The sequence below is a fragment of the Podarcis muralis genome, chromosome 1, assembly GCF_964188315.1.
Source record: "Podarcis muralis chromosome 1, rPodMur119.hap1.1, whole genome shotgun sequence".
Lineage (NCBI taxonomy): Eukaryota > Metazoa > Chordata > Lepidosauria > Squamata > Lacertidae > Podarcis > Podarcis muralis.
The window spans coordinates 43,190,555-43,210,495 of NC_135655.1; the positions used below are offsets into that span (position 1 = coordinate 43,190,555).

At 40.0% G+C, this 19,941-nt stretch overlaps 1 protein-coding gene and 1 long non-coding RNA gene across 3 annotated transcripts in view; one reads left to right on the forward strand and one right to left on the reverse strand.

Moving 5' to 3' along the window:
- Positions 1 to 56: 56 nt before the first annotated feature.
- Positions 57 to 19,725, forward strand: CHP1 (calcineurin like EF-hand protein 1). The gene is made up of 7 exons (XM_028723198.2): positions 57 to 268; positions 6,591 to 6,663; positions 13,172 to 13,252; positions 14,310 to 14,437; positions 15,785 to 15,846; positions 17,367 to 17,489; positions 18,092 to 19,725. The coding sequence occupies exons 1-7, from the start codon at positions 202 to 204 to the stop codon at positions 18,143 to 18,145; spliced, it is 588 nt and encodes a 195-aa protein (XP_028579031.1). The 5' UTR covers positions 57 to 201; the 3' UTR covers positions 18,146 to 19,725.
- Positions 1,479 to 19,941, reverse strand: part of LOC144327468 (uncharacterized) — a 21,930-nt gene continuing 3,467 nt past the window's right edge. The window contains exons 2-4 of one of the 2 annotated variants that reach the window (XR_013392517.1): positions 12,371 to 12,495; positions 6,280 to 6,357; positions 1,479 to 1,755 (exon numbers count right to left, since the gene is read on the reverse strand). This is a non-coding gene — a long non-coding RNA (uncharacterized LOC144327468). The remainder of the gene's footprint in view (positions 1,756 to 6,279; positions 6,358 to 12,370; positions 12,496 to 19,941) is intronic. The other variant, XR_013392518.1, reaches the window with a different exon arrangement.

Here is a 19,941-nt window from a genome sequence, read left to right on the forward strand (position 1 = left end):
GGGGAGGAGCGCGCGGCGGCGATAAGAGGAGGGGCGGCGCTCTGGCCCTCTGTGTCCCTCGCAATCTCGGTCGCTGGCGCAGCGTCTGCGCGGCTGATTGGCTGGCCGACTCGCCGCACGGAGGACCGCCGGCCTTAGGCCAAGAGCAGTCCCTCTGGTGCTTCGTCGAGGCGGTTGTCCGGCCGTGAGGCAGCAGCCGCGATGGGCTCCCGGGCTTCCACGCTGCTTCGGGACGAGGAGATTGAGGAGATCAAGAAGGAGACAGGCTGTGAGTACCGAGAGAAGCAGCTGGAGACCGGGGGGCGCTGGGCTGGCCTTGCTTTCACGGCCTCGTAACGCGAGGCGGGCGGGCGGGCGAGCCACCTGCGGTTTGTCACCTTCCAGGGCCGAAGGTGTCCGGGCTGAGAGAAGAGGCGTCGTCACTTGTCAACCGCCATTCCTTGCCGATATACCTGGGAGCCTTTTCGGCGGCATTGGGTGACCCTTGACTGAGGCGCCTGTGGCTTGGCCTGAGTCGGGGTCGCCTGAAGCCCGGGAAGCTGTGTGGGAAAGGAAAGGAACTTCGGCAGGTGCCGCTTATCCTGTCTCAGGACTCGGGAGTGAGAAGTGGCACCTGCCGACATTCCTCCTCCTGCGCACCTCTTAAAAGCACAGGAGCCCCATATTCTGTTGCCTCTGGTCACCTTCTTTTGCCGCTTGACAAGAAAGGTCAAGTTCCCAAGGCGTGTCTTCTTCCTCCTCAAGTTGCCCGGCTGCCAAATTCTTCGCTGTTCTGGTACAAGGTATGCTGCGTGAGGCGCAGCCTATAGTTACCGACCTGATAAACTTGGCATGTAGGCGTCGATACTATTCCGACCGAAGTATCTTGATACCTTGTGTGTGTGGTAGTAGCCTTCTGTAAGAGAAGAGAGGGGTTTTTTTTGACGTCTGACTACTGTGGGTTGCCCTCCCCTTGATGATCGGCAACATCTGAACTTTCGAAATGGTTGCAACATCAGTTTGCTATGTGCTGTTTTAAAGTCAAATGCTCAACCTGACAGTGGGTTGGAGGAGCATTTTTATCGCACTTTATCCTGCCTTAGTGATTTTTAAAATTATTATTCTGCTTAATTTGCCCCGTATAATTATGGAGAGTATAAAGCCCTTGTTAGGAGCTCTTTCCATGTGAGTTGTAGCAGAGTAGAGAAGGGAAAACAACTCTACACAGGCCCTCTTAATTACAAGTGCTACGCTTGTTCCTGAGGTAAGCATTCAGGACAAGTGCTAGCTTAAATTAAGCCTCTTTTTGTTGTGAATGCTCCAACCTGTATCAAAAGTGTTGCTTGCTGCATTCTAGATTTTCTTTCAAAGTGTTAAAGGTGCCCCTCCTGTAGTTCTATGAATCTAAGTGCCATGCACATTGGTGGCACATTATTTATGTATAGATTGATAATGCATTTCCTCTTGACATGCACTGGAGCATTCAAAGGACTGGTTAACATTTTTTATTTCATTTATAAATTCCTTTCCATGAGACACCGTGAAGCAATTGTGTAAGCAGTTCTGATAGTCTTTAGCACAACTTTATTTAGGGCACTTTTGATGTAACACATATTTCAGCCTTTATCTTATTACAAAGATGAACACCCACATGATATCGTTGGAATTCTCATTTTACAGCTTGTTTTCTGAGGCTCAGATAGCAACTTGCCTAAGGCCTCTTGATGGCTCCATGGCTTAGTAATGTACATCTCCCATAGCCAAACAGAACGTTATCTAGTGGGCAAAAATACAACAGAAAACAAATGTGCTATTAGGTTATAGCTACAGACTAGTTACAGATGACTATTAGTTTTGCTACCCCAGTTCTGTATTAGCAAATCCCGTCTACTGTTTTGACTAGTAGCAAATGACAATATATCCATCTACAGATATTTGATTCCTAGTATGTAGCATGTAGTTAGTTCGCTTGAAAAAATAGGAAACGCGAAAGTACAAAAGTTCAGTCAGGACATTCCATTTTCTAAATTGCCAACGTGCAGTTCTTGGTAGTGCCAGGTGATCTGTGGATTACTGCCTTATTGCATGATTGATCTCACCTTTTTCAATTGTTTAATTGCAATGAAAGAAGCTAATAATATATTATTTCCAATAATTACTTTGTGTATGTAAGCAACTACTGTATTTACCATAGGGATATAGCATGTCTATACAGATAGGCTTACTGAGAGTAACACAGTAAGGAGGAATTCTAGAGGAAACTAAGCAAAAGCTACAGTCACTAATTATTGCTCCTTATGATACATGCTATATTACATAGTTTACTGCTCTAGTAGCTACTGATTTTTTTTATTACTGGTTCAATGGTACAAACTTGGCACTAATAAAAACAAATTCAATTAGATTTTGTCATAGTGCTATCAGTTTAATATAGGGGTCGGCAACCTTTTTCAGCCGTGAGCCAGTCCACCGTCCATCAGACCATGTGGTGGGCCGGGCTATCTTTTTTTGAGGGGGGAGAACAAATTCCTATGCCCCACAAATAACCCAGAGATGCATTTTAAATAAAAGCACACATTCTACTCACATAAAAACATGCTGATTCCTTGACCGTCCGCAGGCCGGATTGAGAAGGCGATTGGGCCGCATCCGGCCCACGGACCTTAGGTTGCCTACCCCTGGGTTAATACTACTATTCTGAGTAGTGCTTTATTCTCGGGAAGCTAAATTTTATGTTATGCAATTATTTGACCCTTAATAAATAGAATTATTAGCGGGAGCATAAGGTGTATAGAAGCAGCCCAATGGTTTATATTCAGTAGTGGTTTGGGGCTAGCAAAAAGCATCCCTGCTTTTTACATTTTCTTGTTGGATGTCTATATGTGGCTTATGGTAAAATAAACTAGCACAACTTTCTCAGATCAGCATATTTTTGAGAAAGATGTTAGCAGCAGCAACAATATTGTATGGACATCACATACACATTTACTTATATATTAGTATGAAATGTGAAGGCTTTTAAAAATGAGCCAAAATAGTAAATTTGGTGGCAAGAAGCAGAAATAGTACCTGAAGAATACTGTTTATTCAGTAAATGTCTGGATCACTAAACATTTAAGAAAAGATCAGAAGACTGGAATTGAGACATCAACTGAATAATCTGAATCAAAATTGGAAATTATGTAGCACCTTTTTAGCCAACTATAGAGGAATGAGCCATCATAGAAAATGATCTTGGCAGCCTGTCAGAGCAGCAATTTCTATAAAAGTGTGCATTCCAGATACTATTGCTGTGAAACAGTTTCTAAGGATAGCTTATGTCTATCATATGCTTATGTTCCTAGTTTTAATGAAAGGGCAGTTATGTGAGGTGCTGATTGGGAGTCATTCATCCTTAACACCTGCAGTTCCTAATGCCAGCTACAATGTCTTGCTATGGGACATTTCTCATGTACTTGCTAAGATACACAATGACTGCAGAGACTACATCAAAGTGTATGATATTGTGTGCTTTTCAAAGTCAGGCTTTGGCATTGGCTGAATTTGATATTTATTTTTTGAGATTAGGCCCTTGCTGTAGTTGAGATCACACTTCATGAAGACTGCAGACGAGTTATGGTCTTGGCAAGGCTACACATAAATACATTATAAATCAGAAACTTTAATGTGCATGTAAGTGTTGCTATTTTATGCTTTATTCCGTGATTCTGTTTTTCATTGTAAGCAAGATTCATTACAAAAAACAACATTGTTAACAAATTTATTGTGCACAAGCAGTTGTTTGGACTACAGTCTACTTTAGCAGATACAGCATCTAATGGAAAAGTCCATGGAAGCTTATGCTACAAGTCCTTAAGGTACCACAACAGTCTTCATTGGAAGAGACTAGCACAGCTATTGCTCTGGCAAGAGAAGTTAGAGATGGCAATCTCATTGCATATAATGTATGCAAAATTTTATGTTTTTGTTTTGGTGAAGTATACGTTTCAGTTAATAATCCCACTACTGTCTCAAGGCTTATTTAAGAAACAGATCAGGTAGATGTTTATCATAATTGTCAAATTCATGGGGTCAATCCAGTTGGTACCTTTGTGCCCATGGATAGGTATTTGATCAGTTGAATGCCTCTGCTAATGGACGAAAGCTGGTTGCTTGCTGCAGCCCCCAGTGTCCCCAAAAATTGGCTCCAGGGTTTGGGGACCCTTTTGAAAAGGGTAGATGATTGGGGGACTGTCTGGGAAAGCCCACATTGGGAAGGCAGCCCTGTTTAGGGAAGCTTTTAATGTTTGATGTATTACAGTATTTTAATATTTTTTTGGAAGCCGCCCAGAGTGGCTGGGGAAGCCCAGCCAGATGGGCGGGGTATAAATAATAAATTATTATTATTATTAAAAGGTAAAGGGACCCCTGACCATTAGGTCCAGTCGTGACTGACTCTGGGGTTGCGGCGCTCATCTCGCTTTACTGGCCGAGGGAGCCGGCGTACAGCTTCCATGTCATGTGGCCAGCATGACTGAGCCTCTTCTGGCGAACCAGAGCAGCACACGGAAACACCGTTTACCTTCCCGCCGCAGCGGCACCTATTTATCTACTTGCACTTTGACATGCTTTCGAACTGCTAGGTTGGCAGGAGCAGGGACCGAGCAACGGGAGCTCATTCCGTCGTGGGGATTCGAACCACCAACCTTCTGATCGGCAAGTCCTAGGCTCTGTGGTTTAACCCACAGCGCCACCCGCGTCCCCATTATTATTATTATTATTCCTTCCGCTTCCATTAACAGAGGTGTTCACTGAATCAAAAGCCTGAGTGCAAGGCCACCAGTTAGATCCCACTCATAATTAATTACACGATCAGTTTTTGTAATAAGAGTTTTTGCAAGCTCATCTCAATGTCAGAAACCCCCAACTTGCTGTCAAACACTTAATTAAATGTGGCTTACATACTGTGTGTCATAAAGCCCCATGTCCGTTAACTTATAAAGAAGAGTCTTATTGCAAATAACTCAAAGTAAAAATATGTGGCTTTGCATATAATTACAAAAAAAATGTATGACAAAACTATGAATACCATGTGTAATATTAAAATGGTTCTTTCAGCTATTTGGCAAATAGGCCACTGCACTTGGACTTTGAAATGTAAAATACATGGTGGTGATTGTTAGTCAGACAAGAACAATATCCAGATTATGTGTATCAATATTTTTTTTTAACTTTCTGCCTGGAATGTTTGCATTTCATAACACTTTTTCAGATGTTTCCTTAGTTAATATCAAGAGATAAAGACAAACCTAGTCTTGTAATCTTAGCTGCTTAAAGTTTCAGTCACACTCTTGTTTTACAGTTATAGTTTGCTGGGGAATAATGCAAATGGACCCTGCAAATTTACTCATCAAAATTAAAAATAACTATTTTAGGGAGAGCTTTGTAGCCAGGGAGATCTACCTTGGCAACTTAAAAGGCTATTGGTAGGGAGAAGAGGATGTGCCATATTATCATTGAAACCTGGCATCTACAATATTTTTTGCTAGGCAAAGCTAGTCACTGAAACCAGTACGATAGATCAGAAAATTGTTTAGAATACTGTATTTGTATTCTTTTATCAGGGCCCTGGGGAACAGCTTTTTAAAGAGAGATCAAGTTGATTCGTGTTCTGTGGAATTAACAAGGTTGTTCCTTCCTCAATTTAGCATGCTTTAAAACCATTTGGAATTGCTTTAGTGGAGTTTTTTGCAGGGTTGGCAGCTGAGTGGTTTAAACTTTAAACTACTTCCAGCTGGAAAGGAAACTAGATTATCCAGAGGCTGAGGTAGCCTAGGGCTCCAGAACTGTCTGAATTTAAGGAGAGACTAGGAACAGGCTTCCCTCTTAGCCAAGTCAGTGGACTAGTTAGTACTTCAGCCTTGTAGTTGGCCTTTGCCTGGTTGCCATAGGTGACAAGGAATTGGTTGCAAACAAGTGTATGGAATCCAACCTGGTGAGCTGGTGTAGGAAGGACAGATTGTCCCCTTGGTTTCTGTGCAGGTCACAGAAAAAGTGAAGCACTTTCATCTACAACTAACAAGAAAATGTGGTAGTCTGATGGGAGACGAAAATATATCTGTTCCTCACCTGCAGGCCTGCTGTATTTGTTAGCTATAGGCCAGTAGACATCAGTGGGCATGCAACTTTGGAAATGTTTTGTAGACTTTTCTTGCAAGGCTGTAATAAATTTACCTATGTCATACCTCTTCTTAAGACATGTCTGTTTAGTGAAATGTTTTACCCAGTGCTATTTTTCTAGAAAGAGGTGCCGGAACTCACCATAAATGGCTCCCTCATCTTAGAATGGCAATGGCGCCCATCTGAGAGGTGGTGGAACTAAATTGCAGCGAGTTCCAGCTGAAAAAAAGTCCTGGTTTTGCTAATAAAGGAGTGAAATGTCTTACCAATAGAGGGGTAATAGGACTTAAAATCTGAATGGAGGTCATTTTAAAATGTAAACATCCAGCAAAATCAGTGTCCTGACCCCTGAAATGTAATGAAATTACTCTTACTCTGTATTGAGTAGTGTGGATTAATTGATTTTAAAATGTTGCTGTTCAATTGTAAGTTTTAATTTATTTTTGCTTCAGTTTCCCACAGTCAGATTACTCGTCTGTACAGTCGGTTTACCAGCCTAGACAAAGGAGAGAATGGCACTCTTAGGTAGGTACTCTTTAGCAAACTTCATTGTACTGACTCACTGCTTTTGCTTAGTGCCTTACTGTATTGACTTGCTCACTGCCTCTGCCCAGTTACCCTTGATTAACCCCCTCTAGCTGCAGCCCTCTTCCTCCTGTTCCATGCATTTCCTGAGAGTCCTCCGAACCCCAGAAGGCTATTTGGGACACACATTGGGATGCAGTGGGGGAAGGAGGAACCAGAGAATTCCTATTGTTTGAGTGTATTGGGTACAACCCATAATCCCTGTTCAGGTTTTATGCTTCATGCAGTTACAATCATGTGAGGAACAATGGGACTGCACTTACTGGCCCAGCTCCCACTGTTGCATTACCTGCGAGTTCAGCCCCCTGCCCTGTATATGTTGGGAGGAAGTTCTACTACGTACATAGACTTTCCCCTTTGCAATCCCAAACCCTGGGTTCTAAATTGTGTGAGGAGCCTTTGTACAAGGGTCCCATGTTCAACCCCCCTTCCTCCAAAATGCATGTCTGAAGCTGTGTTTCAAGGAACAAAAGAGCGGGGCCAGTAACACGTCGAATTTAGAACACCAAGCCATGTCATAATTGTCATAATCATATACATAATTGGGTAATATTAGCGGAGATGAGAAATGAGCTGCATATGTAACAATGCACATCACAGTAGAAGTTTAGCATTTCCTTAAAAAACTTTTCCCTGTATTTCGGCAAAGCTTTCAAAGCAACACCATTTAAAATGTGCTGAGGAGCAGAATTGAGAACAGCAAAGCAGTTGTTATTGTTGTTAAAATCTGTATACTGCCCTATACCCGTAGATCTCAGGGTGGTTCATAACATAAAATTACAATATAAAAAACAAAATACATGATGAAAATAAGAACAGAAAATAAGAACAGAAATAAACCTCCGCTTCCATATGGGAGAACATTTATTCTTTTTCCCAGCCTCCATAAATCATTTTCCAAATTTGTAAGAAACACACATCTGGCCTACACAGCATATAAAAACAAGAAGGAATCATGTGACACCATCAAGGCTAAACAGTTTTATTGTGGTATAAGTGTTTATAGACAAGAGCCCACTTCATCGTGCCTTAATAATAAATATTCTAATCTTTAAGGTGCTACAGTACTGAGTTTTACTTAAACTGTTTCAGCTCAGAATACAGTTTTTGTTACCTCCTGCCAAGTTGTCTTCCCTGTATTTTGAGCCAAAACAGTTTAAGCAAGAGAAAAGATCATAAATTCATGTTAAGTATAGACGTGCAAAAGTTCTAGTGAGTTGGTTAATTTGAAAGTGGCTGTAGGAATAAAAGTTCAAATTGCAGTGTGGCTTTGAATCCCTGACTGATTTCAGGGCAGACTGCTATTTCTGAAACTTATGGACTCTTCAGAATGGCTAAAATGCCATTCTAATAGCCTATACCATATTGATGTAGATATTAATGTCAAAACAAAGTGTTCTTTTTAAACTGAAACCCACTATTTCTTACATTTATATCCTGCCTTTCTGCTGTCACGGAACCAAAGGCAGTGTATATGTGGTTCTTGGGCAATTGCACATCTAGGCACTGACCAGACCCAGTTCTCATGCCAGCATGCTGACAAATCCTCCCTTAAATCCAACCAAATATATGGGTCCTGTAGTTGGAGTTAATCTCTTGCCCTAAACAAGAGAGGATTATGAAGTGAAGAGGATTTGGAAATAGATACAATCTTAGGAGCGACTTAGTTTGCTGTTGAAGATGGAAGTACAGAAAAGTCTAGAAACAATAACTTTTAGTATTAGAAAAAACCTCTTTGTAAATAGATTGCAATGCTGATAACAGTATTAGCCATATACTTTTATGTCAACTGAGCAAGGCAGGATAACTTCATAAACTTGACTTTTTGTTACTTTCTTTTATGATGAAATGTTTGAATAAGTATTGATGGTACTGTAAAGTAAAATGGAAGAGTCAAACTGAAATAAAAATGAAGCAATAGTACAGACATGAGCTAGTTCTGCGGTGCATTCTCTCTGTTCAGACATTACAGAAAGTGGAAGTGTTGCTGAAGGCATGCCCCACTCTATAAATATGCTGCAATATGTGTAAAGTATATGGTTTGGCAGAACGACTTATTGAGTAGAAGATGTTTGGATTTCTGTGATTCAGAATAAGCACAATGAAAGCATGCAAGTAGGTTTCAAAAATACATTAATTCATGGGTAGATCCTGTTGGATAGTGTTCCTATGGCATGTGAACAGAAGAAGAAAATATTTCCTGTTAGTTCCAGTCTAAGCCAGGTGAAGTGGGTTTTGCTAAAAAAGAAAAGAAAAAAGCACAGCTTGCCTTTCAGTATTCATTTACTTTTATGATGTATGTAGTGTTTTCCAGTTAGCGTTCTTACTTGGATAATGTCCCCTTCATAAGCGCAGTGGCTGGTAGCAATGACAGTAATAGATTTTAAATGCAGTAGTTACAGTTGGTTAATGTTTAACCTTAAGCTAAGCCATAAAATATAGAAATTAGAAGCTGATGCCTTGCATTCCGATTTCAGATGCTGAATCTTTACAAACAGGGAGGATATGTTTTAGAACACTGGAGAGTCTGATACATACATGTAACAGGAGATTTGCTGCTTTTCATATATCTGTCACACTGTTCGGACTCAAGGGGAGGTGGATTACTTGGGGTGGGGGGCTAGTTAACTTTTCCCCCACTGAAATTTCTCCAGTTTAAATGTTTAATTGGAAATTGCTGTTTTTCCCCTTCTGGGCAAATAGCAGTTTAAAGTTGAATGCTGTTTAAATCAGGAAAATGGCACAAGGTAAAATTCTTATTTAATAACAACACTTCCCCCAGCACACCAGTCCCTATCCAAATTATTTCACACCCCCAGTTGCCTTTAATATGAGAGAGAAGTGAAAAATCTTATTCAGATTTCCTAGGTCACATCTGGTTTGGCTCAAAGTCACTAGACTTGCTTGGCTCTAATTATCAACTGCAAACAGAATCACCTTACTTGATTCTTTAAAAACTAAACAAAAAACCCAGCCTCAAAGGTTGTAGCAGGCTTAAATTTTCTGAAGTACAGAGGTTCCCAATTAGCTAAATACTGTACTGCAGACACATGTTTTTTAAAAGCTAAGCCATGGACTCCCTACTTTTGAATATTTTCATATCTCTATGGTAGTTTTTGTTATGTGAATAGTGCAATGGACCCCCTGGGTGGGATACATGGCCCCCCGGGGTCTGCAAACCACTAATTGGGAGCCACTGGCATAGTGAATTTGGATATTCTGTAACTTATGTATAGGTGGAAATAATTTTGGGGATATGCTAATTCATAGTGGCTGGGGCAGAAGCCGAGATGATACTCTCTCTGCCTCATTGCTTTTTACTATCCTCTGAGGCTGTCTGTAAACAAGACTTTACAGATTTTAGAAAGGCCTCGAGGGCCATTAGCATTGATTTTGCCCACTGGGTCACTCCTGAATGAACAGTGGTGCGAACAGTGGACTTGCTACTCCATTCTTCCTAAGGGATAATGCATCTGCTTTGGAAGAGTTATTTTCCTTAGCTAATAATTCCCTGTTGCAAATTGGAACTGGCAACTATGGCTGAATAAAGAAAGAACAATTACTATGTGAACTGGGAAATAGAATTTATTTTATTGAAATATAAGGTGAAAGAGCCATTTGACAGTGCCTAGATGTACATGGAAGATGATGCTTAAGAGGTTAGTATTCCATGAAATCAAGGCTGAAGCTGGAGTCAGATTGATTCAAGCCTACTGTAGGATCAACACACCAGATTCTGCATATATTCTGTTGTCGAGGGGTTTCTCCTTTGAGTTTTATGGGCAAAAAATACTTAAGAGACTTTTGTCACATTCCAGAGGCCATTCATGGTGTTAACATTCTTAAAATGAGGGGATTCTAGTGATCTCTTTCTACACTGCAATCTTCGGTACAAAGTGGTAAATATAGGAAATGTATTGCTTTTAATTCAACCCACTATTTCAGCAACCCTTGATTATAGTTTTTGAACCATGGAGTAAAAAAGTGTACCATGGACAGATCATAGTGAGTCAAAGGGTAATTATGAAGGGCATCACATCAGGTGGGTTGACTCAAGCAAAAGAAAAAATATATAATACTTCCAAACAATAAATAGTGTCCAGGTACTATGAATATGATCGCCTAAAGAACACTATCATGACTAAATAATGAATCTAAGTAGTTTAAACTCCTATTAGATGCTGGATATATCCAGCAAGTAAGTACAAATGGATATATTTATTTTATTGTTGCATACTGTAGATACTGAGAAATCATAAGTAGGATAGAGTATCCAGTGCATGTTGACTGGGAAGCGAGTCCCATAGTAGTGCATAGGATATGGTCTTAGTTGCTAGATAGATGTATGTGGGTGATGTAAACTTGAGAGGAGAAGTGTGATCTTAAATAAACCATACACTTACTTTTATATCATCATGACAGCTAAGATTAACTAAGAGCAATGCTTTGACCATGTCATCTGTGTGCCAAATCCAAACAAAGATACATAGTCATTCTTGCTGACTGCTTCCCATGTCCTTGAGAGCAGATGAACCTTCACCTAGATATCTATCAGAGTAAGCCTGAGCACTTTCAGAACAGCTGTAAAAAGTTCCTCTTCTGGCTGACATTCAGCAGCCAAGGTTAAGCTGGTGTCAGATAAATTACCCAAACAAAATAAGTTAACTGTTGCTTGCCCTGGTTACCTGCCTCAGGAATTAAACTGATACACATTTTGATATACATAACACAGCACTGAGTGGCAGCCTTTTTTCAGGATGGTTATATATAGCTGTACAGGGACGTGGGTGATGCTGTGGTCTAAACCAGTGTTTCCCAATCTTGAGTCTCCAGCTGTTTTTGGACTACAACTCCCACCATCCCTAGCAAGCAAGACCAGTGGTCAGGGATGACTGATCTAAACTACTGAGCCTCTTGGGCTTGCCAGTTGGAAGGTTGGTGGTTCGAATCCACACAGCGGTGGTGAGTAGGGCTGGGTGATAGCTGGTTTTCAACATTATGGTAATATCACCAGCTAAATATCATGATATCTTGATATATCATATGTATCTGTGGTGGCAGAGAGCCTTGCTGGGCCTCCCCACAGGGGCAGAAGGTATCACCATACCTCCTTGCAGCAGTGGAGGGTGTGCCACGCTTCCCCACAGCAGCAGAGGATCCTATCGTACCTCCCCATGACATCTGCTTCCCCACTCAAAGGTCTAAGTGGAATCTGCATGCATAAGCCCCACTGATTTCAACTAAAGTAGCTTCTACTTGGAGTAAGCCCCATTGAATCCAGTAGGGCTTGCTTGTGAGTAGACACACATTTGCTTTCACTGCTTACTGAAAAACACCCTCCCCATCATTCTCATACAGTACCCAATCTCCCATTTCAGCATAAGACAGCCAGCTAAATCTTCTCCCTTCCATTCTCCCCAAAAGCCCTCATCCCACCAGTCTCTCCCTTTTTATCAAAGGGAGGTAGGGAGGGCAAGCAAGCAAAAAGATAGTCTCCTTTAAATTATAAAAAAACCCCCACCCTTCCTTTTTAATATGGAGGAAAGCTATTTAGGGAGAACCAACAACATAAACACCACCAGAAAAGAAAGAAAAAAACTGTTCCCCCCTTTTTTTCACTGGTTAGGGAAGGAAGAAAAGTGCTTACCAGTTATTTGTTCACTTTGCCTCTTTGATTAGCCGTGGGGTGTCCCTCCAGGCTTTGCATAATTAGTTGACCTCTAAGTGGAAAGATACAGGTGAAGCTGGTTTGCGAGGGCTTTTGGTCCTTATCTGGAGGAGGGAGCGCAAACAAAGCTGAAGACACTTGCAAATTATCTGCAAAGTATTGTTCAGTTGCTCTGTTCCAGCTTCTGCCAACCTAGCACTTCAAAAGCACACTAGTGCAAGTAGATAAATAGGTACCGCTGTGGTGCAAAGGTAAACAATGTTTCCGTGTATTTGCTTCCATCACGATGTTCCGTTGCACCAGAAATGGTTTAGTCATGTTGGCCACATGACCCTGAAAGCTGTCGGTGGACAAACGCTGGATTCCTCAGCCTGAAGTGAGATGAGCGCCACACCCCATAGTTGCATTTTACTGGACTTAACCGTCCAGGAGTCCTTTACCTTCTTTTTTAAAAATCTATATAGCTGTACATTAATACTACACAATTGGGATTTTTCTATTGGTGATAGGTGTTATGATCTGAAAATACAAAAGTACGCAGCGCAAAACTCATTTTCTTGATCTGAGGTTTACTATTTTCATGATCAATGAGCTTAACGTACTGGATCTTTACTTTAAAAAAAAAAAAAAAAAAAAACTTTAAAAAACCCCTCATAGCTGTTGTGTGATATCTGAACCATAAATTTCAATCAGCCCTATTATAAAAAATGAATGTTTAACATGGGTGTTCAGAGATCTTATTCTATTAAAGGACTGATGTAGATTTCATTGAAATTGTAGCCGTGAAGATTTCCAACGCATTCCAGAACTTGCCATCAACCCACTGGGGGACCGGATTATCAATGCCTTTTTTCCAGAAGGGTAAGTTGCACAGTGTTTTTTCTTAATAAGTTGCTTGGTGTGAAGTGCTCGTAGGATTAATTTAAGATGTGGATTCTTATATTCTATTCTTGACACCGTAAAACAATCTGCTGGACTTCAGATACAATATTGGGGACTGGAGTGTCAGTTACTAACTATTCAAAGTAAAGCTTTATTAATATTAGGTATTTGTTAGACACTTTAGTTCCGTTTATATTCTGCCACATTTATCAAATGGCACCAAAAATATCTACTTCAGTTCCCAAATCCCCTTCACTAGCTGAGAAGTAAAACCTTGACTACCTTTCAGTTGATGCTCTAAGCAGGGGTCTGAAATTTTTGGCCAGTTGTAATTGCCAGGATCCTTCCCCCTGCTGATTGGGTGGAGGCAAGCACCTCTGCTCAATAATAAAGAAGTTCCATCAACCTTTCTCTCCTACATCAACAAGAGGTAGGGAGAGCACATTTCAAAGAAGCACAGAGCCCCAAGGCTACAACATCAGCCAATTTTTCAGAAGGAAAAACATAGTTAAGTTTGGAGCAGCAAATTGCACTGAGACTTTGAATAGCAGCATATCTCCAAATGCCTGTGTGAACAGGTGAGTGAGTACCTGGTGCCAGAAGCCCAATGCTGTAGGGCCCATTCATGCCTCCAGGGGGAGAGAACTTCTCAGTTGAGGAGCCACAACAGAGAGAATTCTATCCCATGTCAATGTACAACTGCCAACAATAACCAGCAAAAATAGTAAGAAGCATCTCTCCTGCTAATCTAAGGATCTGGGATGGTTGGTAATTGTTGAAGGCTGACTAATTTTTATAGTTTAAGTTATAGTTTTGAGATGGTAGTTCAATAACGTTCAGTTAAACAGCAAAATAAAATAACAGCTGAGAAGAGAGACCGAAACAGTGTACATGGAACAGTTATAGAAAAATAACAGCAAAATATGAAACTGCATTCTCCAAACTCTGGTAAATTTGTTTAGATATTCTTGTTTGAAGTATATTGCTTGATGGATTTGCAAAATGTAATAAATTGTGTGCATCTTCTCTGGTATAGAGAAGACCAGGTGAATTTTCGTGGATTCATGAGGACTTTGGCACACTTCCGACCCATTGAGGATAATGAAAAAAGCAAAGACCAGAATGGGCCAGAACCACTTAATAGTCGGAGCAACAAGTTGTACTGTAAGACATTTTTAATTGGACATCTATTCAGGCTAATTGTACTGCTTTGTATTCTTCTTTGTAATCCTGCAGCTTGGAATCTGTTCCTCTTCTTTTAAACTTAGTTTAAATCTGGAGACAAATCTTATGGAAGCAAGAGTAGAAAGTTATTTAAGTGAAAGTGGATTTTTGTCACTTTTGCTGGCTGTGGCTGATGGGAGTTGTAGCTCAGCCATCCAATTGAATTTCCATTTTCTTTCCTCCTTCTTCACACTCCCAAAATCTACTCTGGATGGTCCCTCATTACCAACCCCAACTGTTTTTGAGGGTGCACAGGAAAAGGAAATTCCATTGTGTGCCTGGAAGTCTGTTATGTGAGTGGTGCTACAGTGTTGGGCACAGCCAGTTATTTCTGTCCTAATGTAAAAAGGCTATAACCAAGCCCAAGTACATGGTACTGAAATAATTGTATTTGTAAAACACTGTGCACATTGATGGTGCTACTTTAAATGAATCATCAGAATATTTTTATCTTCCATGACCCCACATTTTACTTTATAATATTCTTAGATTTACATAAGATACTCAACAAATCTTAAATTATTGGTAAAACTGTAGAAGCAGGCTGACTTTCCGTGACTCCTGGAAAATATAGGACATTCTATATAAGCATTCTATAAATTACTGTGTGATAGGAAAAAGAAATCTGTTTAATGTGCTTGCATGTATCAGTAACTGGTCAAAGAAAAAGAAAGATCCCAGAATTTAAGCATAAATATTTTTAGTACAGGCACCTCCCCATTCGCACATGATCTGCATGCGTGCGACTGCTGACACACACATGCCTTTTTTGGCGCCCAAAGGGGGTGGATAAGGCTGGAACATACTTGCATGTGTCCCAGAGCAGAACCCCTGCGTAAGCAGGGATTCCTCTGTATATCATTTTTTCCCTTATCCAGAAATTCCCTACCAAAATGTGACAGTTTGTTTACTTTTTCTTTTCTTTTGTATTTTTACTCCGTATTCTGCCATTTATGGCAGTTCCTAAGTAACACTACTGATTCAACAGTCTGTGGCTTTTTAATGTGTTCATGGGAAGGGGTTATTGTTCTTTGCTCTTCTTCATAGAATCATAGAATTGGAGAGTTGTAAGGTACTGCGAGGGTCATATAGTCCAATCCCCTGCAGTGCAGAAATCTTTTGCCCAGTGTGGGGATCGAACCCATGACCCTGAGATGAAGGGTCTCATGCTGTATGGACTGAGCTATGTAGAAGAGAGGGTATTATGTTATGTGTTTTGATTTTGTAAACTACCCTGTGAAGGGCAGTATATAAATAAATAACCTTGAATTTAATTATTTCCTTTAGTTGCTTTTCGGCTATATGATCTAGATAAAGATGACAAGATTTCTCGAGAGGAACTGCTTCAGGTAGGTTTAGCTTTTGCAGCCCATAAAGTAATGCATTTTTTTTCGGATGACTGTCTTATTTAGCCCTTAAGGTAAAGTCTGGTTGAATGATAATACTAAATTATTATAATATATAGGCATTATATAACAATATAACTATAGTAGCAGCAGAGGTAAGAAAAGACTTTGCGAATCTCTCCCCTCCATTTTAAATCCCCCCCACTCACACAGATATTGCTCAATCTTAATCTCCTCTCGTCTGCCTAGGCTGTGTGACCCTGTTCCATGCTAGGAACAGGATTGTGTAGCCAGTGCAGGATTAAACCCTGTTCAGTAGTGATGTCAGCTCATGGGCAAATGGGTGTGGTTTCGGAAAAAGAGCTTGGCGGCTCAAATTGGCACACAGGCCAAACATTCCTCACCCAATGTATGTCATGAGGTTAAACTCTCCTTGCCACCAGCTATAACAATAAAAAATATACTCTGGTTCAAAACCAGCAGCCGGCCCCAATCCTATAAAGCTGTTCTCTTGGTGGTGGGGAAAGGTATTCTGTGAACCCTAAACACTGCTACAAATGCTGAAGCCCAGAACAGCCCAGAAATAACCTGTGAAGTATCTTGTAGCACTGGAAAAAGTACTTAAAGGTTTGCACACCATGGTATGCCATAGTTACAAACTGTTAGGGCTTATCATGAAGCTCTTCTGGTTGTTCTAGAGAGAACTAGCCCACAAGTACTGGTTTTCACATAAAGCTAAGCTAGTAGTGTGGTTTGTTTGTTTGTTTGACAAACTGAGGAGCAAGGTGGGCATGATTTGAGCATTTCACACCAATGTGCTGTTCATTCAAAGAATGCCATACTTGGTTTGTGTAACAATGGCTTACTGTATTTTATACTTTCTGGATGTCCCATAATCATATTATATAAATAGTTGTGTTCTGTGTTATAATTCAAGCATTGCTAGGGGTTGTTTCTTTTTGCTTTCCAATATCTTATCAATACTTATCAATAAAAATTTTGGTGTGGCATGAGCAAATTTTTACTCTAAAAGGGTGGCCCAGAGAAAAAAAGCGGAGAACTTTCTGATAATTGTTAACTTGCTGATCTGAGAATTCTTGAGATGAAAGTTGTATTTTTAAGTGGTGCACTAGATGTTACTCAATGAACCTGGACTGATCTCCTTATTTCTAGAAAGTTTCCCTAAACTGCCTCAATGTACTTCATTTGAAGCAGTGCAGTAAATGGTGGTTGTGCCACAAGTCAAGGTGTATAGTACCTAGCAGCCAAGGACAGCTAAGGTATTTTGGCACCTGAATCAGGAAATGTCCCAAGCACCTCTCCTTAGGAGCAATAATATAATAATTAAAAATTGCTGCTGTTTTGTGATATTTAAAACCAGCTGCCTGATTGGGCTGGTCCTGGAACTTTACTTGGCTGACATAAAATAGTAGCTTTACTTGTCTGGTGCCTTCTTAGCACTTACAGCATATTCTTTGTTAAACACTAGCATTGCATTCTTTTGGGGTTTCTGTATACTGCAGGTTTTGCGGATGATGGTTGGCGTAAACATCTCGGATGAACAGTTGGGCAGCATTGCTGACAGAACAATCCAGGAGGCTGATCAAGATGGTGACAGTGCAATCTCCTTTGCAGAGTTTGTTAAGGTCAGGAAACAATGTTTAATATGGCAAACTTAATTAAGTGCTAGGATTGCCGAATCAGATGTGCAATCAAATGAATAGGAGGCTTAGGTGCATAATTTCTTCAGTTATTTTGCTATTTCCCATATCTGAACATAAATTGGCAGAGGTGTGCTCTTCAGCTTCATAACAATTGCAATTTATCTTATTTGCTTAAATGATTCTTGTTAGACACGTTAGTTTTTCTAAATATTTTTAGCGTGTGACAACTTTGCATGCTGTTCCAAGGCATGGTCTGTGGGTACATGATACAGGAGCCTTTCTTGAAATTAAGCTGATTTAGTTTGGTCAGTGCTTTGATGGACTGCCCAGGGATAATCTTGAATTCCATAAATGCAATTAAATACACTCCAAATGCAAGTGTTGCTAAGTACAGCTTTCATTTTCCATAAAATATATTACTGATGACCTCTAGGTCAAGATCTACAAAAATTAGTTCTGTAGCACAAGAGGATATGCAGTAGGAAAGCTGACTAGAATGGCTTCCTAAGACAAGACTAAAGTCTGAATGTTGAGATAGAATTCGTTTCCTGTGACAAATGGTTAACAATTCTACTTTTTTGCAGGTTTTGGAGAAGGTGGATGTAGAGCAAAAAATGAGCATTCGATTTCTTCACTGATGGATCAAGGCCCATTCCTTGTTGTCCTGTTATTTAAGGAATATAGTTTGTTTTACCCTCTCCTGAGCATTCCTGCTGGTGCGTGTGAGGTACATCTCCAAACCCCCCTCAGTTTGTTCCATCGATGTGAACATTCCTTCTGCATCAGAACAAAGGAACGTGGCTGCAGTGCAGCTTGGAATGGAACCTTGAAATGGCCTTTTCCTCACACTTCTCTTTGCTTTGCTTTCTGGTTATAAATTATTTCTTCCCATGTTACTATAATCTTCTACTATTTTATGAACTATGACAACAAAAATCTGACTTGGTAGTATTTGTATTCTCTATTCGGTTTGTCTGGTTAACAAACTGTCTTCTTCTGTCCTTGGTTTTGTTTAAATATAGATGTTTGCCACTCTTAACTTCACAAAGTAATGCAAGGCCAATGGTTTTGTTTTCGGAATTAAGGCTTCGGCGCTTCGTCTTGCAAGTGTGTCAAATGTTACGAATTTGTCCACAGATGTGGGATGTCTGCCAAGAGAGTAACTTGCAGTTCTGAAAACATAGTAATTGGGTACTTGAATGAAACTATTTCATAGCAAGCTGTTTCTTAACTGGAAAAAGTTGATTGCCTCTCTGCTGCCCACCCCCTGCCACCAGCTTTGTTTATGTAGACTATTTTGATTTGCATTATACTTAAATTACTCAGATTTCTTTCTTGTGCTTTTATTGTTTTTCAGTGAATGTTTGCAATACATAATTGTTGTTGCACAGCTTATAGTGGAAGGCTTTTCATACCAATTATGCCAACTGGACCTTTCGTCTCCAACATGCATGTCAAAGTCCAGATTTGAGTAGTACTGTGTCCCTACAAATTATGTGGGAACACTAACAGTTTTAGGAAAATTCTTAGCACATGTGTACCTTTATTACTTCAGATTATATTTTGAAAGTTTTATTTTAACCATACACAAGGATCAAGTAACATTGTGAATTTTGATGTAAGCAGCACAATACAGAACTGAGGGCTCAAAAGCAATGAATATGATGATCTTTTCAGGCTGGATTGTCTTTGCTTGTTAGTAAACAATTCTGTTGCACTGATTATCAATGAACTTTGACAACCATTTTTAACTGTGCAGTGTTGGCTTCCAAGATGCAGAAAAATACTTTGGTAAAAATCAGTGTTCAAATGCTCCTGACCCCTGCTATATGTCAGCATTTCTATAAGTATTGAGTGCAAGTTAATCTAGTTTACTTAAATGTGACACAATTCAATGATCCTTAATTGCACACTATCTTACATTTTAAAAAAAAACTGCAGAAGAAAATCTATTCCTTCAGACAAATTATAAAGATGGGAACAAGATTAAAGGGTGATTGCTTACAAACACTTTAGGATTTTTTGATCACAATGTAAACATAGGAATTTTATAAAGAGAAGGAAAATGAAAGTAACACCAAGTTGTTAGATTTATTGTTTGAAATGTGCTTATTTGAAAATAAGCAATCTTCCTTTGGCTATAGCGGTAATCCACAGGTGTGCCTTGTCAGATCTATTATATTCATCAACTATCCATGAATAAAATCCTTCAACATACTGTGTTCTGTGAATGAATGGAGGTTTTAAATAACACAAGGTGCCTGTAGAATGCTACAGCTGAAAGACTTTATTTTCTCATATACTAATCTAGTTTTTAAGAGATTGGGTGACATCCAGTGCTGTCAACCCACTTGCACAACATACACCTGCTAGCACAACAGGACTTCCCTTTTTCCTCCCTGCTTCAAACAAAGGAAAACGAAACACAAAACTT